Below are 23,569 nucleotides of genomic sequence, written 5' to 3'. Positions count from 1 at the left end.
AATTTTATGCTGCGAGCTTGGCATGATTTTTTTTTCCAGGATTGCCACTCTTGATAAGATTTGCTATTGCCCTAAATCATCTCCATCTCATGAATACGACACTGACTGTGTGGATTGGTGCTGGAGCTTTACAAGTGATGGTGTAAAAAGGAAGCCTTCAGAAATGTCTTTTTAAGGGACAGAACACATCTCTGGAATCTACATACGAAGAACTTCACAGTGATGAAGGAAGTCAAAGTTTATACAGTGCATACTTCAATTTTTATTGTTTACTGAAGTACTCGCATAACTGGCCCTAGTTATCCCTTTAACTGGATGGATTTTAGACTCTGGCACCCCACCTATTGGATGGCATCATTAATGATAGAAATATCACAGGGTGATTTCGAAGAAATCCCTTTCTATGTTAGTAGGAAGCCCTACGTGATGATGAAGCTCTGGTAACATTCAGTGGCAAAAGAGATGCAAAAGAAACACAAACCGTAAAAGTGGGTATTTTTTCACAGAGAAAAAAATGGCAATGCCAACTGCATGAAATAAAGCAGCAACTTGCTCACCTAAGCAGGAATTCAGGACCCTACAAGTGGTGTCGACTTAACAACTGTAATTGAACCCAAATTGAATCCAAAATTTCTGTGACTAAGCAAGACAGTGGTTAAGTGAGTTTTGCCACATTTTATAACCTCTCTTGCCCTAGTTGTTAAGTGAATCACTGCAGTTGTTAAGTTAGTAACACCGTGGTTAAGTGAATCTGGCTTCTCCATCGATTTTGCTTTGAAAAGGTGATCACATGACCTCCAAAAGTCATAAAATGAAGTGTACCAAGTGTGTGAATTTTGATCATGTGGGCATGAGGGATGCTGCAATGGTGCTAAGAGTGAAAAATGCTCATAAGACACCCTTTTCAGTCTGTTGTAACTTCCAACGGTCACTAAAGGAATTGTTGTAAGTCAGGGACTACCTGCACTCAGCACCACATAATTCTTAACATACCATCCCTATACATGTGGCTTGTGCACTGCACAATATTAAATGAAGACAAAATTAACAGGTTGTGGGTTTCTTTTCTATAGCCCTACCATACCAAAGTCATATTTCTATGCTTTAAAAATGCAGATTTACCGTAAACATATAGGTTGGAAAAGGAAATGAATTATGCCTGTACTCTTTTTGTTTTCAGGAAATTGCTCTGCAGAAAAACTGTTTTCACATGCCCCAATTACATTTTTTTTCCAGATATGTTATACTTCCCCTCAGGTAAAAAAAGATTAATATCAGAAAGGGAAAACATTGTTGTTGTTTTTTTTTTAAAAAATTATAAGTAGTACTTGTATTCTTAAGTTCTGGTTTGGTTTGACTTGAAACAAAATCAGGGAATTTTTAACATCCTGTATTCATTTAAAGCCTGGATCAAACATGAAAAGGAAGTAGGAATGGGGAAAGAGGAAAGTAAAACTGAAGGAAACATCTTTAGATGCTTTAATTTTAAAAATGTTATAAGGGGTAGAAATGTGCAAAATGAAGAAAGTAACTTTGGTTTGGGCAGGATACCTCTGATATTAATATTATGGGCATTGTAGTTACTGTCCATAACAGCATTTTAGGAAACTTTGCCTTATAGTTCTTTTAGGAGGACTTCCCAATGATCTTGGTTTTTCTTCAAACTCTGGGATAGTTTGATGGTAAAGCTATTTGATGCATGTTTCATGAGGGATTAACATATATTTTCTCTCTTATGTGAGGTTTCTTCTCTGTTCAATTTTGTCCATTTTTTAAAAGACATTATATTGATTTTTCGGTATATGTTGTCCAGAGTCACTTTTGAATTGAAGTGTCCTTATAAATCTAAATTATATATATCTACCTGCATACGTGCATTTATAAAAATATAGTATGGTATGGCATGGTATGGTATGGTACAATACGGTAGAGTAGAGTAGAGTAGAGTAGAGTAGAGTAGAGTAGAGTAGAATAGAGAGTAGAGTAGAGTAGAGTAGAGTAGAGTATAGAGTAGAGTAGAATAGAATAGAATAGAATAGAATAGAATAGAATAGAACAGAACAGAACAGAACAGGTTTATTGGCCAGGTGTGATTGAACACACAAGGAATTTGTCTACAGTGCATAAACTCTCAGTGTACATACAAAAAACAAAGTGATAGATCATAGATCATAAATCATATTTACAATCATTAATCGTAAGAATGTAGGCAAGAAGTCAGAAGGAAATTCTGCCTTATCGGCAGGGTTCGGAAACAGATTTGTAAAAAAAACACCTATATTTTATTACCCTAATCCCTCCCTCCGTCACCCTCACTGGAGCTGATAACCCAATGTCTTACTTCTGTAATAATGGCCTTGTGCTGCTTGATTCTCCTCAGCTCTTCCTCACAGCTCATCATGTAAGACCTAGACAAAGGCAGAGGCTTCCCGTTCCTGCAGAGAACGGATTGGCACTTTCCCACATTTGCTGAGGTTAATGTGAAGCATCCACCTGGATCTAATGGGTCGTGTTTGATGTGGCAAAGGACAGCAGAGCCTCCAAGCTTCTGCCCAGCAGTTCCAAGCTTCCTGAAATTTCATGAAAACAACACAAAGAGGTTAAATAGGGAGAAGCAATGATCATGCATATAGAATTAAGGCCAACACACACACACTTATTTTCAAGATTCAGCAGAAAAAGTGAGGAATTCATACCCAGAAAGCAATTACGACATCTACAACCAGAAATTTGATGCAGTCCATTAGAGCTGATGACAGAAAATTTAAAACAGTTCATGGTTTAGTGCTCAGCCAGATGGTAGCAGTAGTTAACCTTGGCTGATTTTCAAAAGCTAAGCAGTGCTGGGCCTTGTTAGTAACCAGATGGGAGACAACTAGGACTTCTAGGGCTGTAGGCCCAACTGGAAAGTTGTTTTTTTTTTTTTTTTAAATTCCAGAACAGAGATATATTCTTGCCAATATGTTTATGAAGTCACTAGGTGTTGACATTCTACCTGAAGATTATTTTTTACAGTTTATTAGTACAGTCTGCGTGGCTCCTTGATTAGTTTCCTGACCTTTCCGGTTAAATAACTACATTAGTAAGAAATAAAAAAAAAAAACCTTCTTCAGTGCTCTGAGGGCCAAAGCCATTCTGGTGTCCTCCAGCTTGGAGGATCACAGAACAGAGGCAACAACACTGTGCCATGTATGTAAACAGGCCAATTCAATACCAGGTATCTTCCAACGTTCCTAAGGTTGTGCTCAAAGTGAATTCCCCTCAGAAAAAATTGAAAACCTGATATTCCAATAGCTCAAGAATAGGGGTGCCCAAAACGTTACTGAATTGAGATAGTTTTGATATTTACAATTCTGTTTGAGTGCAAAACAGCCACTTCAATTATTCTGGAAAAGTTTTAGCCTTGAAACAGTTCAACTTCACACTTGAAACTAGAGTGTTCCAAATTTGAAACAGTTCAAATTTTTTAATGCTTTGCATGTCCCTCCTCCAGAACTTTTTTGTATCCAGGGGTAGACAACCTTGGCTCTTTTATTTATTTATTTTAATTTTTATTAAGTACAAAGAAAGAAAGGATTAAAAACATTGACCATGGTAAATCGTCTTTGGCTGACATTTCACTCCATATTGTACACTAATTACATATAATATACCTATATACAACTATACATTTCTAGTCTCTACCTCAGTTTATCTCTTTACTGTGACCTCCATTTTTTTCCCTCCATCTATAAAATTTATTTCATATTCGATAAAATTCTGTTTCTTCCTGATTTTTTAATCTTTTGGTTATCCTATCTAATTCTGCACAATACATAATTTTCTTTATTAGTGCTTCCCCACTCGGTACTTCCATTGCTTTCCACTTTTGAGCAAATAGTATCCTTGCTGCTGTGACCATATGGATAATTAAATATGGGCCCTCTTTATTTACATTTTTCTCTAGCATTCCTAATAGTAATGTCTCCGGTTTGTATTGAATGTTTTGCCTAGTCATTTCTATTTCCCAATCCCAGACCATACGCCAGTACACCTGTGCTTCTCTACATGTCCAGCAAACATGAAAAAAGGTGCCCTTTTCTTTTTCATGTATGGTGGACATGTAGAGAAGCACTTGTGGACTTCAACTCCCAAAATTCCTGAGCCAGCACGGTAATTTTCTTGAAAGGCTTTTCTATTTAATGACAGAAGGCCTGAAGAAAGTCCCGGGATTCAGTCTGTGTTCTCTGCTGAAGGAATAATACCGTATTTTCCGGTGTATAAGGCAACCCGGCGTATAAGACGACCCCCGACTTCGGTGCCGATTTCCATGCCTAGAAAGTCGTCTTATCCGCCAGAAACTACGGTAATTTCCGGCGTATAAGACGACTCGGCGTATAAGATGACCCCTGATTTCGGCGCCGATTTCCATGCTTTAGAAAGTCGTCTTATACGCCGGAAAATACAGTACATTCACTGGTAAAGATTTTTCTTGAAAGCTGCAGTCAGGCAGAATAGATAATTCCAGGCTGTATGTCAATGCTCTGAGTCCCAGGTAAGTCATTTTCAACATTCACAGCTGACGTGGTATGTAAGAATGTCAGTTCTTGTCTCATGTGAAAACTCAGATGCTAGCAGGACCTTTGTATGCACATGATGCTGTGCCAATCCAAATCGGACTCTCGAGAGGAACAAGTGAAAAGGGACCTCAACAAGAGTGAAGAAGAAATGGGACAGTTCAGGATTGGAAAAATACATCCTTGCTTATCTTTACAAATATCAGCTTTGCGAATACAAACTGACCTCTGCATTACAATGAAAGTGTTGATCATGTACTCCTCTTCGTTCTTGGTTTTCTGCAGCTCTTCTGCCAAGATATCGCTCATGGTACATTGTAGAAGGTAGGGTATTTCCACGTTGCGATCCCCATCAAAGACTCCATAGAGTGCCTCCCTGTTCTCACAGAAGTTATTGGCAGAAAGAGCTGCCACACATAGCCTGCCGGGACAGTAAATAAATAAATAAAGGCATGGAACAATCCAACCAACTTACCATGAGGGCGAGTGGCAAATTTTCAACAAAGCTATCTCCATCACTGTGAAATCAAGTTTCACCCCTACATTTTCTAGCTATTAACAGCTTTCACGTTTCGTGCAGTTCATTTGAAAACAAAGGTCTTCATCCGAAAGAGGATGGAGAATGTAGGGCTTTGTTGAAAAATCTGAATCCATCTAAAAAAATTCTACAGTAGAAGCAAAATAGTGTATCTCCTATTCTCTCACCAAACTAATTATACGTGTAATCAATCTACTGGCCTTTTTGCCACACAGTACTTTGTTGCAGAACAACTAACAATTCCTTTGGGCATGACACAGAAAAAGCATTGGGCATTAATATCAAGAATATGTAACATATAAATAGAAAATCACCATCTCATTTTTTACTTATGCAAACTCTACAAACAATAAAGGACAAGACACATTGGAATACAGTTATAGATTGTTAACTCAGTTATTTTTCCATTCAGCAAATTACCTGACATGAAGCAATAAATGGAAGAGACAGAAAAACATTTTAGCTTAAATAGCATTCATCCTCTAGACCTATGTACAAGTGTTGTTGCTGTTCACTGTGACTACTCTTTGCCCTTTTTGGCAACCATCACCACCTCTTTAAATTGTATTCCTGATTATTATTATATTTGTCTCTTGCCTTTCCTTAAAGCAGGTATGTCAAATTGCTAGCCTGCGGGCCGGATGCGTCACGCCAAAACCACACTCACCCCATTGCCGGCAACGGGGAAAAAGTCCCGATATGTCGCAACGTCATGAGTTTGACATGCTTGCCTTAAGGCATTCAAGGCAGCACATAAGGAGAACCCTCCTAATTTCATTCTCACATCTTGGAGTAGTGAAATATTGACTAGTTCAAAGTCATGCTGCGATGCCCATGTAAATTGTGTTTGTCAAATGCAGAATTCCATTCAGAATCTTGGAGGTGTAGTTTTAAAAGAAAAAAAAAATGGCAAATTTCAGCCTATTGCCCATTCTTGCCAGAGGTTAAGGCCTAAATGTATTCTTTTACTCACTACCACTCCTGATGACCACCAAACTCAGAATTATGCAGTAAGGAACAAAAGACAAATAATTCCATTTTCAAAAAATGAACACAGAACATTTAACTTTTTATCATAGTCACATGGCTCTACTAGTTTTTTCCCCCCAGTCATTCACTCTTAACATCACTGGGTGTATATTGTATGGACAGGCTTTTATTTTCAAACTCATCCTTGTTAATTTGGGTTTGTTTGTTTGCTTCATGTCATTAGCTTTCCTTTTGTACCAGAGAAAAAAAGTCTCACAATAGTTCTTTGGAGGATAAGCAGAGCCATTTAGATAATGATGAAACAATCAAAAGAGATTCTTACAGAAAGGGGGATATAATAAATGAAGAAACCCCAGGAAAACAGCTCATGGTTTTGATCTGAAAATTGAAAATATTTCAATCAGCAGGGAATGTGACGTGTCTAGACTGCAGGACTCTGCAGATAGGCTTGATTCACACATTTCATTGTTTCACTTAATCATTATGTATAGAATAACGGACGAGTGGCCAGGTTCACATAAGATAATCCACAAACCTTGCTTATAGACCTCAATGGCTAAAATAGCTAATCCAGAAAACAAGCAAACCACATTCTTACTTAATGCAACCTGTTAATTTCATTAAGCAAGAATAACTTGCTACCAAGGCAACAGATGTCACACAGCCTCTACTGAGACCCAGGTACTTACAAGGATAAAATGAAGAGAGGAATATGTGTAAGTTAAAGACTGTCAATATTTCATTTTCATTGCCATGAAGATTCAAGGTGTTCTTCAATAATAGAGACGGCATGGTTTCAGTGCCAATACCCCGAAAACATGACTGGGAATGAACTACTAGTGCCCCCATATCCTGCTTGTAGCCTTGGCCTCTAACTAGGTTTTTTGGATTGTGGGAGATACGTGCTTCAAAGACTCAATTAAATCAGACACTTTCTTCAACCCATATCCAATATCATTCTCAACAAAATCTAGCATCTCAGCAGCAGCAACTCCATAAGATGTGTTTTCTCATGTATGAAGCTATTTTGGGACACCTTATCAAATATACGTTACTTTAATTTTAAAACAGACTCAACCATAGTTTCAACTGGGAAACTGGGAGCATTGTAGACCAAGCTAAATCCAAAAACACTAGAGAATTCCTGGAAGTTTGGCACTCAGACACTTCAGCCATTAGCAAGCCCATACAGATGAACAACATTTATATATCATTCAAAAGACACAATAAAAAAGCTATAAAGACCAGAACACCTTTTACCAGTAATCAGCACCCAGATAAGTGGGGATTAACACCAAAGAATCAAGCGGTAAACAATAATATAATCAAAGCAACAAACAATCAAGATCACGTGAAATGTTAATACCACTTTACAATGCCTTGGTAAGGCCACACTTGGTCACCACGATGTAAAAAAGATGTTGGGACTCTAGAAAGACTACAGAGAAGAGCAACAAAGATGATTAGGGGACTGGAGACTAAAACATATAAGGAACGGTTGCTGGAATTGGGTATGTCTAGTCTAATGAAGAGAAGAACGAGGGATGACAGGATAGTAGTGTTCCAATATATCAGGGGTTGCCACAAAGAAGAGGGAGTCAAGCTATTGTCCAAAGCACCTGAAGGCAGGACAAAAGCAACGGATGGAAACTGACCAAAGAGAGAGCCAACCTAGAACTAAGGAGAAAATTCCTGATAATGAGAACAATTAATCAGTGGAACAACCTGCCTCCAGAAGCTGTGAATGCTCCAACACTGGAAGTCTTTAAGAAGAGATTGGACAGCCATTTGTCTGAAATGGTATAGGCCAGGTTTCCTGCCTGAGCAGGGGTTGGGCTAGATGATCTCCAAGGTCCCTTCCAACTTTATTATTATTACCAACTCAGATAAAAAAATTCAAGCATTAATTGGAATACGAGCCCTGATTCCTGATTAAGGAACTACCAAGAACAACATATCCCCACCAACACTGATAGCAAAAGCTACTGTTATATATAAAGAGAGAGCAAATGCCATTCCCTTCCAATACTATAGATCAGTGATGGCGAACCTTTTAGAGACTGAGTGCCCAAACTGCAACCCATTGGGTGGGCGTGGCCCATTGGGTGGGCATGGCTGCAGTGGTAACAGCAGACTGGGTGGGACTAAAAAGTTCAATCAATTCCAACTTTGCAAGATTTTTTTTTCCCGTGAGAAGTTGAAATTGAAGATTGAACCTTTTTTTTTTTTTTTTTGCACACGGCGGCGGAGGCCTAAAGCGAAAAGGTTTTATAAAACCCAGCTAAAGGCCTAGGATTGGGGCAACGGCGTGCGTGCCCACAGAGAGGGCTCTGAGTGCCACCTCTGGCACCTGTGCCATAGGTTCGCCACCACTGCTATAGATGTTACTTAGTCTGGTAACAAAACGTCCGCAAGAAAATAATCAAGCTTGGAGGGCATCAAGGACTCCACATTTCCACACTATAGGAAAGCAATACAAATGTAACCTTGGGAACCAATCCCCAAATGGAGCATTATAAATAGAAAAGATATATAATTTGCATTTAAGGCTTTTTTTTTTTCAAGCGATATCTGGCGAATTGCCACTCAAGAATTCCACTGTATTGTGAAAATGAGGAATAGCTTCAAGTGAACAGATTCACTTTTGTAAATCGGTGAGCTCAATTTCATAGCGCCTATTCAAAAGTGCCATATCCGTACCCGACACACTCTCCTTATTTATGTGAACATAGGCACGTGCAAGAATTCACCACTCTGCACGCAGAGAAGGTTCTTCCTCAAGCTCCTTTAGTGTACATAGATAGATAGTAAGCTCCCCTCAGTCTGTTATCATCTCAGCCATTCAATACATTTTTCTTCAAAGGCTTGCCCTATTTAAATTTGGATCAGAGGGGAAGGGGGAGGGGAGATGGCCTGATATGACTTATCTGAGTATACTGCAATGCTGAGGAAGTCATATTTGTTAAAGCTGTCAGAAATACTAACTTGTGTAGGAAACATAACCGATAAAGACTAAATAACCCATGCAGCTTTTAAAAAAGAAAGGGGGGGGGCATCCTTGAAGGAATGACGCCCAGTGTTAGTAGGCCTGGAATGTCTCAGTTTTGCCACCTGGGTTAAAAATAGCTCCCTAGAAAAGAATGTGAGGAATGGTAGCTGTGCCAAGTTGTAAGGAACTTCAAAAGCAGCTTAATTGATCCTCCCTCTAACAGGAATGCACAAGCTGACACTTTGGCACCTTCAAAATGTGGCTACGGAACATTTTCTTTTTTGCAGGGCAAAAATGAATAAATACAGAGAAAGCCATATCAATATTAAGCTTAACTGAATATATATCAGATCAATCCACTTTCAGACTTGGCCTTGTCTAGTACACCATTTCATTCTGAAAAAATGTGTATGGCCTACTCTAAAAGCATAGAGAGTGCTTTACATAAAGAGTAGAGCAGAGGTGGCAACATGGCCACTACCAGGACACCACCAAATGGCTCCCCCCCACCTCCCCATTTATACACACATGCACACACAACTAGTGAGCGTGTTAAGATTAAATCTTTTTTTTTAAAAAAAATAGATATTTTTATTTTAATAGGTATGCTTGTTTATTTTGTACCCCTGAGTTTTTACATGGCTGCCTGCTGCCTCCCAAAAATGCTGTTACATTTATCATCCCTCCAGATCTGGTTGTTCAGTAGCCCATCCAATGCCCTGGTTAAGCTACATCTGACAGAAGTGTGCCTTCCCACAGCGTGAATATACTGATAAGGGGAAAGTCAAGCTAAATGCCTTGCAAGTGATTCTGAGCAGCTTACTTGTTCTTAACTCCGGATGCTTCCGTGTAACCATGGCTCCACACGGCTGGGGCTCCAGAGGCGTCTCCAGCAGAAGGCTGGTCAATCTTGAAACAACGAATATTACTACAAAGAGAAACAAGAATGCTCAAATATCCATGCTTCAAAAGAAAAGGAAGCAGTTCCGTATCTTTTGTTAATCTTGTGTCATGTTTGTATGCCATATTTTAAGTTGCAATGCAAGAGTGTACGGTATTTAAGATAGCAGTGATGAGTCCCTGAATATGCAAGAAAAACGACCATTTAATAGTTATAGTACTATATTCTTTACTCCGCTTTTCTAAAAAAAGTGTTGTCAAATATGACATTAAAAAAGGAAATTAGAAATGTTAATAATAAGGTAAGTTAATTAGTTGCCTGAATAGGGTATTACAAAAAAACAAAACAGCTATGCATAGATGAAAATGGTTTTTCCTCCCACACATTCTGGCATAATTGTGTTTTTTAATTCCTGCATTTCACCATTTTTTGGATTTATTTTTCAGTAAAAGTATTTAATTGGTATTCATCCAAAGTCATTTGTGTGTGTGTGTGTGTCTTTCTGTAACTTTTTATGTTTGTGTGTGTATAGTCATACATTCACACCCATATACCCTGCTTACGTTGGCCCCATTTACACACTTTCTCTTTGCCCATGAGCAACTTCCCATTTTATCCTGCAATCCAGAACTCTGGTGACAAACTCCACCTACACACTTTTTCTGAATTTTAGCTGCCACCCCACAAAAAAGCTCCAGGAACTGCTTAAATGCTAGTGTTTAACACAGAGTGCAATAGGCTGAATGAATCAATGCTTATTTTTAAAAACTATATTTATTTTAAAAAAGGTGAGTAAAACAAAAAAACATGTGATCTAACCTGCTTTATATAATAAATACATGACTATTGCAGATTTGGATGCCACTGCTGCTGGTCCTGAGATATAGTTCAATACAAACAGCTTCATAAATCATTCTTAGTTCAGGATTCACATGAAGAGCTTTCCAAAGAAGGCAAATAACTCAGCTACCCAACGGTGAGCAAGGGACACCGGCAAAAGTTAATGAAGCATTCACCGCAAACATCCAAGGAAGGGCAAGGGAAGACATTTCGTGTCTTGTGTCTATGTCTTAATATAACTTAGCCTGATTAGGCTGAAATTCTGTCACTTTAAAGAAACTGAGAGCCTTTTTCTAAGTTCTATAATGCATCCCTGTCACCCCTCCAGTGTGGCCACTGGCAACTGAAAGAAAGTAAGCGGGCTCACCATCAACTTGCCTAAGAAGTCAATTCCATCAGCATGGAATAGTGAGAGGAAGGGGAGATTAAAAATTAAGGGTTTTCTTATGCACATTGCCCTTCATCACTCCATTCTTTCCTATGTATCATGTCATTTTAGCTCAGTGGTTCTCAACCTTTTTTAATGCCGCGACCCCCCCCCAACCGGTCGTAAGTCGAGGACTACTCCACTGGTGCAGCACCGTTTGCAGAATGGGACTTTTGGCGGGCTCAACAGGGCAGAGACAGCCTGGACAATTCCTATTGGCTTTTGAAAGCCAATAGAATTAGACTCTATTCAAGAGAGTCTATTCTATTGGCTTTCAAAAGCCAATAGAATAAAAGGGAGTAGCACAGCTAAGGGGGAAAAAAATGGCGGACTGCGTTGTTTGGCGACCCCCGTGAAATGGTTGTTCGACCCCAAATGGGGTCCCGACCCACAGGTTGAAAACCACTGTTTTAGCTCAAGCATAGCTAACCTTTTTTAGACAGGAGGCCATGCTTTGTTCTTACGCCCTACCCGTAGGTATAGAGGGCATGTCATATGACATCAGTATGCCAAACATTTCTGACCCAATTTTTTTCAATTAGGGTCAACTACAAAACACCCCAATTTGAGGAAGATGTGGGGTGTTTAAGCCACTTGCTTTGTCCCCTGAAAATCCCCTAAGTGCTTCTTTCAAGGCTCTGAAAATTCTGCCCTTTGTTCACTCCACAAGTCCTACCGCAAACTGCTGGCCATGTTAGTTGGTAAATGTGATGGTTTGCAGTACTCAGGGAAAAAAAAAAAAGAGCTGCTGCTTCTCAGGGCCACATCATCACCTTTTGCGACCTTCTGATAACCAAAGTCAATGAGGAAGCCAACTTAACAACTGCGTTAATAACTTAACAACTGCAGTGATTCAGTTAACACTTGTGGCAAGAAAGATCATAAAATAGGGCAAAATTCACTTAACGCTGTCTCATTTAGCAACAGAAATTTTGCAAGTCAAAGACTACCTTTACTTCAAATGAAAAAGACTGATAATTCCTGCTCTAGATTATAGTTTCTACCAGTCCTGTCCACTTCTCATGTTGGCTAAGAGGAAAAAAATGTTCTCTTAAAAACAGGCAACTCTTTGACAACAGACCTTACAAATTTTCTCCTCTCCTCTCTTCTCCTCCATTTTTGGGTAGTGAGCTACCTAGTAATTTAGGGATATTGCATATTTTCAAGTCTTTGGATTTTTTTTTCCTTCTCAGTGATGTGATGGGGAAAGAACTAACAAAATAAATGGAAAAAGATACCACTCAGGATGGGTTTACCTGCCCTCCCCTGGTGATTCTAACACTAGGAATAAGAAGGTGTTTGAGCCTATCTAGCTGGAGTCTTTTTAATTTGGTCATGCAGAACTTACGAAAAGCCACTGCGTGTCAAGATAGACTCCTTAGGCAGGACGTGGATGACACAATCCTATGCAAAACTGGTGTGGGCCCTGAACTGGAAGCAGGGATAATTAATTGTTGGCTGGCAGCACAGTATGCCAAAGGTTGGACTTTAACAAGTTTGTCAGAAGGAGTGGAGTTTACAGAAGTGTCTGAAGATACTTAGTAAACTGAGTAGGAAGTTTCTGTTCTAGGCAACAATATTGTGTTAATTGCAGTTCATACAGGATATGTTTATACAAGTTCACAAAATGACTAAAAGCAATGTAGAGATTTAGAGAGAATGAGGAAAGTGATCTCTGATAAGACTCTTTGAAAAATGATGGATATACATTTGCTGGCATTCTCATCCTTTGGAACCAGGGGTTCACAATGGCCACTGAAGACTGATTTTTGGAGCAGCCAGAGAAAGACGAGAAGCAGAAATCTTCACAGCAATATGATAGTGCCATGAGGAAGCCATTGTGCAATTCAAGAATGCCGTCAAAAACCACACAATTATTTCCTTGTACAGATCTAGTGGAAATAAAGTTCACCCAAAGAGAACTTTGACTGTGACAAACCTCCAAGTCATGAGTCAGCAAAATTCAGATCACATTATATTTGAAAGTTATAAGAGACAAAGTCCCTTTGCTCAAAATAGCAGATCTTTCAATATTTCATAAAGAGGCTTATCTCCATATAAGTACACACACACACACACACACACACACACACACACACACACACACACACACACACACACACACACATATATATATATATATATATATATATATATATATATAAATAAATATATAAATATATAAAGAATGTGTACTGTGTAAATAAGAACCTTCAACTCCACACAAGCAACATGACATTTTCTTGATAGGACTGGTAGGTTTAGCTGAAAAATGTATGCGGCAATAGAGCTATTGGAATCGTAGGGCAGGAGGAAATATAAGTAAGGCTCATAAATATGTAAATATATCATCACTTTGTAAGGGACAAAGCCATTTTGTTCCCTTTGGTTCTTTGGGATACAGGGATGGGCAGCAGCTATTTTTATTATAAGCCAAGAAACACAGTTGAGGATTTGAGCATTCGGCATAGCGAAACAGGAGTAAAGGGACAAGATTAATCCTTGGTTCAAGCCTCCAACAAGGAAACTCACCGGATGACCTTGAGAGCCTGTCATTCTCTCAACTTACCTGGCAAAAAGACAGACATGAACAGAGCCAAAAATGATCTGGAGGTGAAAAAAGTTTTTTTTAAAAAAAATTACGAGGTTTTGCTCCTGCTTCTTGATTTTTTGCGTGGAAGGTGAGTGGTGGATGGGGGGGGGGAAAGAATGGTACCCATCCTCAGAATGGAAGTGTGAAGGTCAGGAGCAAAAAGAAACCATTTTGGGGGTTTAAGGAGATCTTGGACAAGAAGTGTAAGAACTGGGCTCTGGGCTCTTATTTACCAAACCAGTTATTTACTGAGTTCCAAAAGAAAAACAATCCTCCCGAACATAGTCATTAAAAAAAAAAAATATGGGCGGCTAATGTTTACATAATAAGTGCTTTTTCCCTAAGTACATCGTGTACCCTTTTGCCTATTGTGTAATAACGTGGACGGCGCCTTACTTCAGCAGCTCCAAGGTTTTGTGATCCAGAACTAGCCTGGGGTTTCCAGTCAGGTCTAGTTCCTGCAGCTTCGGAGGCAAGGTTTCAGGCAACGTGACTTCAGCCAACTCGTTACAGCTCAGATCCACACACTGAAGAACGAGGGGAGAGAGAACATAAACAGAACATAAACAGACCGTGGGTCTTCGGAACACAGATGCCTAATTGTTACATAGACTATCGTGTAAGAAATCAGAGTCCCAACTATCACAAGTAACATGCACAGTAATAAAACAAGATCTGGACTGTACCATTTCAGACCAAAAGTTGGGCGCACAGATAATGGAAAGCTCCACCGCTTGGGAACTTCACAATTGAGAAAATTATTACATAAATCAAGAATGTAGAATAAGCTTTATTCCTTAATATCTCATTTCCTGTGGGTATGTATTGCCATTTAGCAGAGGGAGCAACCCACTAAATATGCAGCTGCAGTCTGAAGTGGCAGAGTTTAGAGCCCTTCCCTGCAGTTGGAGAGAATTAAGCCAACCTCCTCCTCCACCATCCTTAATCAAGGAAATTCTACAATGGCCTCAACAAAACACAAGATATGATTATTTAATATAAACCACTCCTTTAATCTAACATGCCGTCATAAAATAATAAAAATAAAACAGGGAGCAACTGATATTCTAACTAATGCACATGATTAGTTAACAGCTGTATTTTTCCCCCCTTTCTTTTCTCTGCCTGTTTTCTGAAAATCCTGAAAGGTTGCACACTATTTAATGACTCTGAGTGAGCCTAATTTAATTCTGTAACTTTTCTAAACTTTATGCTTCATTAAATAACCTCCATGTTTGTTGCAGAATGAATAGTGATTTGTCTACTGTCTGCGTTAAGAGGGTAATTATTATCCTTAAGCTAATGGAGCACATCAGTGTTAAGTGAGTTTTAATTAAAAGTAATTTTATAAATACATATATTAAAAGCCAATTGCGGAAAGGGGATTGTCATAATTCTGAGAGAGCTGTTATTATTCACCACCAGCCTTTAATACAGAACCATGTTATGAATTTAAAGGTGCATTTAAAATCAATTTCAAAATGTAGCCTGCACTGAAAACCAAACAAAATTTTAAGATGTCACAAAAGATCAGATAATGAATGCCAATGAACTGGGAATACTGCCAAAGACATTAAAATTATACAGTTGGTCTAGTATTGGGAGTCCAGTGATAGGTAGAAAGGAAAGAAGACATAGTAATTATTAAAAGTTTTAAAATTACTTGTTTTACACAGCAGAGAATTCCACTGAATTTTAATTTTGTGCACAATGTTCAAGGTAACGGTATTGTTTTTCAGAAAAATCTGGAAAAGCAGAGCCCTTGGGACGCAAGTTGGAAAGACAAGAGTATGAATACCACTGTCAACCTAGCAAAGCTTCCCCCTCCCCCAAAAAAGAATCTTGGGATGGCACACAGAATGTGATGTACAGAAGCCTTTTGTCCCCCCCAACCACAGAGATGTATGATTTGGTTATAGAAATGCCTAAAACAAGTAGTGCAATCTCACATGCCAACTTACGAGCAAAAGGTTGCCTTGACATCTTGAGGCAGATGAAATAATTGTATTGCTACCTAAAGTGTTGATGTAAGAAGATAACTCACTTTACAAACACTCTCAGTGTTTCTTTGTTGTCTCACTCTCCTTCTCTCTCTCTCTCCTTCTCTCTCTCTCTCTCTCTCACACACACACACACACTGCTCCAGATACAATTACCAATATCTCAAATATCTATCACTGCTCTGAACTCTTCCAGGAACCATCTTTCTCTTTGAACGGAAAACACAGGATTTTCTATAGCACATGGGCAAGATGTAACTTCGTTTAAATAAACACGAGAAATCCACAAGAAATCCTATCATAATTGGAGGTATGTAAAAAAAAAAAAATGCTCTACCTTCACTATGGATTACTTCCAAGCAACTAAAAGGAGCTTTAGGCGTAAATTCTTACTAAACTCCTACCTTGATCTCGCCAAGTTGCATGACTTCTGGAAAGACTTCGATGCAATTGGAGTGTGCAATCACGGTATGCATGCGGCGACAATTCATGATCGTTGTTGGAATGGATTTCAGCTTATTGCCACTAACGTCGATTTCTTCCAACTCTTCAAGTTTGGCCATTTTACTACACAAAAGGGCAAGAGGGAGGGTTTGAGCATAATAACCAAAGCATTCTCTTAGAATAATGACTTTAAAGGTCAAAGCACAGGTAGTTCTCGACTTACAACCTTTCGTTTAATGATTGTTCAAAGTTACAACGGCACTGAAAAAAGTGACTTAGGCCTGTTTTTCAAACTTACGATCACATGACCCCGTGGTCATGTGATCAAAACCAAGACGCTTGGCAACTGACTCCTATTTATGATAGTTGCCGTGTTTCAGGGTCATTGTAATCGTCACTGTGACCTTCTGATAAGCAAAATCCACGGGGAAGCCAGATTCACTTAACAACCGTGTTACTAACTTAACAAGTACAGTGATTCACTTAACAACCGTGGCAAGAAAGATCGTAAAATAGGAGAAAACTCACTGGACAATTGTTTCACTTAGAAACATACATTTTAGGCTCAATTTTGGTCATACGTCGAGGACTACCTGTATCCTGGAGCCTTTCCACACTTACAGTCAGGTCCAGAAATATTGGGACATCGACACAATTCGAACATCTTTGGCTCTATACACCACCACAATGGAGTTGGAATGAAACAAACACAATGTGCTTTAACTGCAGACTGTCAGCTTTAATTTGAGGATATGTACATCCAACTCAGGTGAACGGGGTAGGACTTACAGCAGTCTGCATATGTGCCTCCCACTTGTTAAAGGACCAAAGGTAATGGGACAATTGACTTCTCAGCTGTTCCATGGCCAGGTGTGTGATATTCCCTCATTACCCCAATTACAATGTGCAGATAAAAGGCCCAGAGTTCATTTCAAGTATGCTATTTGCATTTGGAATCTGTTGGTGTCAACTCTCAAGATGAGATCCAAAGAGCTGTCACTATCAGTGAAGCAAGCCATCATTAGGCTGAAGAAACAAAATAAACCCATCAGAGAGATAGCAAGAACATTAGGCGTGGCCAAAACAACTGTTTGGAACATTCTCAAAAAGAAGGAACGCACCGGTGAGCTCAGCAACACCAAAAGACCCGGGAGACCACGGAAAACAACTGTGGTGGATGACCAAAGAATTCTTTCCCTGGTGAAGAAACACCCTTCACAACAGTTGGCCAGATCAAGAACACTCTCCAGGAGGTAGGTGTATGTGTGTCAAAGTCAACAATCAAGAGAAGACTTCACCAGAGTGAATACAGAGGGTTCACCACAAGATGTAAACCATTGGTGAGCCTCAAAAACAGGAAGGCCAGATTAGAGTTTGCCAAACAACATCTAACAAAGCCTTCACAGTTCTGGAACAAGATCCTATGGACAGATGAGACCAAGATCAACTTGTACCAGAGTGATGGAAGAGAAGAGTATGGAGAAGGAAAGGAACTGCTCATGATCCTAAGCATACCACCTCATCAGTGAAGCATGGTGGTGGTAGTGTCACGGAGTGGGCATGTATGGCTGCCAATGGAACTGGTTCTCTTGTATTTATTGATGATGTGACTGCTGACAAAAGCAGCAGGATGAATTCTGAAGTGTTTCGGGCAATATTATCTGCTCACATTCAGCCAAATGCTGCAGAACTTATTGGATGGCACTTCACAGTGCAGATGGACAATGACCCAAAGCATACTGCAAAAGCAACCAAAGAGTTTGTGAAGGGACAGAAGTGGAATGTTATGCAATGGCCAAGTCAATCAGCTGACCTGAATCTCATTGAGCATGCATTTCACTTGCTGAAGACAAAACTGAAGGGAAAATGCCCCAAGAACAAGCAGGAACTGAAGACAGTTGCAGTAGAGGCCTGGCAGAGCATCACCAGGGATGAAACTCAGCGTCTGGTGATGTCTATGCGTTCCAGACTTCAGGCTGTGATTGACTGCAAAGGATTTGCAACCAAGTATTAAGAAGGGAAAGTTTGATTTATGATTATTATTCTGTCCCATTACCTTTGGTCCCTTAACAAGTGGGAGGCACATATGCAAACTGCTGTAAGTCCTACCCCGTTCACCTGAGTTGGATGTACATACCCTCAAATTAAAGCTGACAGTCTGCAGTTAAAGCACATTGTGTTTGTTTCATTCCAACTCCATTGTGGTGATGTATAGAGCCAAAAATGTTCGAATTGTGTCGATCTCCCAATATTTCTGGACCTGACTGTACATGACAATTGTTATGTACATTGCAGAAAACAAAAAGATTCTTGAGAGTAATAGCCCTGCAGATAAGAAAGGCCTCATTTGTTGATCTCTATTTCTTTCATAAATGCCTCTTTGGAAAAATTACACTCACTCATACCAAAATGAGAGTAATAATGATCTTAAGGCTCATGATTTCTAGCCAGAGCTTCTAGCATTTGTAGAACTGAAAGGAACTTAGAAAGTTAGTCAGAACTGGTTTCAGTAAATGTACCAGGATACCAGCTGAGTAGGGTGTTCTCGTAAATGTTTCCAATCTGCTCACTTCGATATTACTTTCTCTTGATTCTGATCACCTTCTGTTTCCCTGCAAATTCTGCACACCAGTTCTAATGTGGCCCTTTTGAACATCAAAGAGTAAGCCTGCTCTACTGCTTCTAGATGATATTGTAAAACGTTATTATTTGTAAAAGTAAAAAAGAAAAAACATGGCCACTTACATAAATATTTATAATTAGACAATTCAATTAATTTAATGTGTATCTTCATATCATGCTACTTTTGCTATAGGATCTGTTTATGTTTTGGGGTTTTATGTTTTAAGAAGTAGAAGTAGAAGAACATATACAACTATACAAGTAGATAATATATTTATAGTCTTCCATGTCAGGCTCCCAAAAACATAATGTCAACTTCTGAAACAAGTCTGGCTGAAGCCACCTTTGTCGTTCTAAGTTGCCATATAAGTGGGGGGGTAGGGAGAAAGAAAACTAAAGTATGCTAGATTAAACACAGAGCGGTCCCGTGGGAACCAAGGACATTCCCACAGGTGCTGGAAGGAGGAGCAAAGACGAGTTGCAGAGCCTGCCAATTACTTTTATTTGGTAGCATGGTTTATAGCACAATAGAGTGGAGGGGAATGTTACATTTGGTTACATTGAATCTCTAGGGAAAAATTTAGAGTTGGTTTCACTTTTGACCGTGCCGATATTATGTATCCAATCACTTTTGACCATGTCAATATTATGTATCCAATAAACATGTGCTTTGAGGAAACTTCAAGCCTCGGAATTCTGCTTTATTTGGTTTCATTAGTCGGAACTTAGACACACTTATATTTAAAAAAAATATAAGTAGATAAATTCTTCACTATAACAGATGGAGAATGAGGGTTCTCCCATCCCTGTGATATGAAACTTTTTTACAATTATAACCTTGGTCCTCTGGTTAGTTTTCTTATCATTAAGTCTCCTAAAATAATTGGATTCCAAAGCCATTCAATTTTTAAGACATGACAGATATGCTGATTCTAAGGTAGCCTGTGAGACAAAGTTTCCAAAAGACAAAACCTGACATTAGTTGACCCTGAACAGATGACATGCCTTATGATTTAAATTTAAATCTGGAAGATTGCATTTCCTTCTCTAATTGACAACTGGGGCTTCCCGAGTGAAAGATGAGAGGCAAATTTCTCCACATTAACCCCCAAACCTATGTTAAATTTCCAAAGACAAGTTTTACACATACACTATTTCCAGTGACAATTTTTTTTAAATGCATACTGATTTTTACACTACAAACTTAAACTGAGTGCTGCCTCTATATCCAAACTACCACTATTTCTGATAATTAATACACAAATGTTTGAATTCAGTCTGATCCTCCTGAAATACACTGCAAGACATTTTCGACACAAGATAAGTTATAATCCATCAGAACTCTTAAGATATGCCTCTTCGTATAATAGCACATGTTTTATAAATGATGAGTGTCCGCATCCATTGTTTGTTTAGCATATTATCCAAAGATGGATGGAAGAAGAAGCATAATGAGACTCTGGTACACTGCTCATTTGGTAGCAAGACCAACAGTATTGGATCCGTACCATATTTAAAAAAGCTACCATTTAGTGAAATATCAACTACGTAACATCCTTTAAATACCATATAAGTAGCCCAAAATATTTGATCAAGAAGAGAATTAGCTACTACCACACTTTCTTACCTTGCGGGAAAGCTTTGCAAGCGATTATAGGCCATATGTAGTATCTTTAGGTGAGGATGACCGGTTAACAAGGGGACACTTTTATCTGTGAGGTGATTGTTGGTCAAATAAAGTTCTTGTAAAATACTATGGGTCTCCTCTGAAAGAGTGGCTGGAGGTAACATTTCCAGTTTGTTGGCAGAAGCATTCAAGTACCTTAAGCTGCAAAAGCAATTATTAGAGATAACTTTAGGTACACATTTTCAAAGACCTTTTTCATGGTTTAGTAGCACTGTTCCTGGAAATTTATTTAAAATTGCTCAACCTTTTTGCTACCTTCATCAGAGGTAGCCTTACTATCAAAAGAGAGTTTAAACTGAGGGAAACATGAGACAAGGGCCTCCTCTGTAGAACAATTGATCCTGGGGATGTAAGAATTGTGCTTTTCTTTGCTTTAATAGGGCAGCCAAAACAATTCTATTCTGCTTGGTTTACCACTATTTTAATAGCATTCTCTGGTTAAGTATTTTCATTTTCTTTTAAGTGACCAATTGATACACATTGTTGTGAATTATTTATCTGTTTGAGAAAGCTGATAAACAAAAACAGGTACAAAGAATAGAATTCTTTACTGGCCAAGTGTGATTAGACGCACAACGAATTTGTCTCTGGTACGTAAACTCACAGCGTACATGCAAGCAACAAGTGATAAATCATGATCATAATCATAAAATACAATATCATAAATCATAAGATACAATACTCAGTGATAGTCATAGGATGCTAAATAATCAATCAATATAAATCATAACAGGATACTAAATAAAACCAACATAAATCATAAGATACAGAGTTGTAAGAAGCTAAGGAAATAGGAAATATATGGTTTTAATAGACCTAAATAATGTTACTGAGAAAAAATGTGTAAACAGCCAGTTCTGCTCATTTCCTTAGAACCTGAGTAAATTCTCAGCTGCTATAGCGCAATCAGATGTTTAAGAAAAACAAATTCTTCAAAAAGTTTTAAAAGCAGGAAATAATAACATTAGCCAGATAGTGAATTGAAGAGAATTCATATTATTTTTATATTAGCTTCCACACATACATGGAAGGTTATCTCAAAATGTTTGTTTAGTTTTAAAAACTTAGATAGAAAAATACGGTATAGGAAGAGTGATGTGTTTTTTAAAGTTAGCAATTTTATTTATTTTAAATCAGGAAGTACTTAGCTCTATACAGAAAAATATCTTTACCAGTAGACACCTTGGTAGACAAAATAAATGGCATAGCTTTTGTAACCCATTGATTATTTGGAGAGAACTGAGGAGGGGATTGGGATCCAATTTAAAATGGAAAAGTAGTGAGGAGATAGAAGAGCATCCTACTCATTTCCTTAATCCCTTTTCTCCTGCCCATACAGTTAGCCTCACTGGGGAAATTATTTGTTGTAATAAATTTACCGTAAATGCCGGCATATAAGGCGACTTCCGCGAGCGCTGAAATCGGCGCCAAAGACGGGGGTCGTCTTATACGCCGAGTCGTCTTATACGCCGGAAATACTGGTAGTTTCCGGCGTATAAGACGACGTTCTAGGAATGCGGCCCGGGGGTCGTCTTATACGCCGGGTCGCCTTGTACGCCGGCATTTATGGTATATGGATGCCAAATCATATATTATGACCTTGGTCAGCTAACATAGAATAGAACAAGAACATAGAACAAGAACCAGGCTAACAAGATAAAAAAAACCCAAAATAAAACATAATGTAACTGAACCCAACCCACAATCAATTCCATTTCAACTCATAACAATGGAATCACCCTGCTGTCTGGGGAACAGCCAGGTCTTACGGAAGGCCTACAAGGTTGGGGCCATCCAAATTTCAGGTATTACAATATTTCAGATGCAAGCGTGACCCACCTAAATATACTACTGGAATAAAAGTGGCTTGGGAAACAATAGGTAATATTAATCAGGAACAAAGCAAAGGAAGAAAAAAGAATTAAGCATTTGCTGCCCTGCACCTGTTTTCCACCAACGATGGTGTCAGAGGCTATACTATATTCCCAGTCAATCAATGCAACTGCCATAAGCTGCAGTGTTAGATATACTATCTTAATTTATAATATAGCATGATATGGATGACTAAGAACGGACTACTATGAAGCATGGACTCATCAGCTTGTATTTTCCTGTTGATTAAGTGTTTGGATGATTTCATTGCCAGCTTTTTTTAATCACATGTTGCCATATCATCCAGACGTTGAATTTTAGTTGACACTAATTCTTGCTAATTTTAGGTAAGACAGCTTCACTATAGTTTAAAATTAGTTTGTCTAAAACCAGCCAAGTTCAGTTAAATGCCTTGTCCTGGTGTAGTTGCTGAAGAAGCTCCACTACAGATTCCCATCATTATCTTAAAAGAATGGAGAATATTATAATAATAATAATATAATGCTAGAACAGCAGAGGTTATATTATAGAGCCATGAAAGTCGTATCAGCTTAAATCTCTTCCATTTTGGAAAGCTCAGTAGGAAATATTTAATGAGAACAGTATCAATTGCATTTTAAAATCAGAAATGTTGTAGTGTTCTAAATATAAGACTATTTACATTTGATAACATGCTATTTTTTAGATAAAATTAAGAGAAGAACATTTTATGAATACTAGCTTTTACTAAGTTAACTAATAGTATTTTAATATATTGTATAGATTGTATTACTTCTTTAAACTTAAGAGATAGGCATTGTTAATATCTCTGTACTAAAAGGAAGTTGGAGGTCATCTTTGTTATATTTGGTAGATGTATTTTCTTTGGGACTTTTAATGTGCTTTGTCATTCTTTTTCTTTCCATGTTACTTTGCATTTTAATGTAGATGTTGAAATTTAATAAAGATATTATTTAAAAAAAACACCTTTAAGGGATGGTAAATTTTGCTATTTCACTCTCCACAAATAAACATTTGGGAGATTAAGAGTGCATTGCCTGATGTTATTTACTTCAGTTTGTTTTTTAATTAAAATGAAAAAAAAATACACCACAATTAACAGTAGAAGTT

The 23,569-nt window shown here is 38.4% G+C and overlaps 1 protein-coding gene across 1 annotated transcript in view; it reads right to left on the bottom strand.

Moving 5' to 3' along the window:
• PHLPP1 (PH domain and leucine rich repeat protein phosphatase 1) overlaps positions 1-23,569 on the bottom strand; it is a 166,696-nt gene that overhangs the window by 4,131 nt on the left and 138,996 nt on the right. The window contains exons 11-16 of the mRNA XM_039319699.1: positions 20,528-20,728; positions 16,239-16,401; positions 14,231-14,361; positions 9,897-10,001; positions 4,783-4,977; positions 2,342-2,570 (exon numbers count right to left, since the gene is read on the bottom strand). Of these exons, the coding sequence (XP_039175633.1) occupies positions 2,342-2,570; positions 4,783-4,977; positions 9,897-10,001; positions 14,231-14,361; positions 16,239-16,401; positions 20,528-20,728 (1,024 nt within the window). The remainder of the gene's footprint in view (positions 1-2,341; positions 2,571-4,782; positions 4,978-9,896; positions 10,002-14,230; positions 14,362-16,238; positions 16,402-20,527; positions 20,729-23,569) is intronic.

This window comes from Crotalus tigris, unplaced genomic scaffold, assembly GCF_016545835.1.
Source record: "Crotalus tigris isolate CLP2741 ecotype Arizona unplaced genomic scaffold, ASM1654583v1 scf7180000023608.1681014, whole genome shotgun sequence".
NCBI lineage: Eukaryota > Metazoa > Chordata > Lepidosauria > Squamata > Viperidae > Crotalus > Crotalus tigris.
This window is presented reverse-complemented; position numbering and strand designations above follow the sequence as displayed.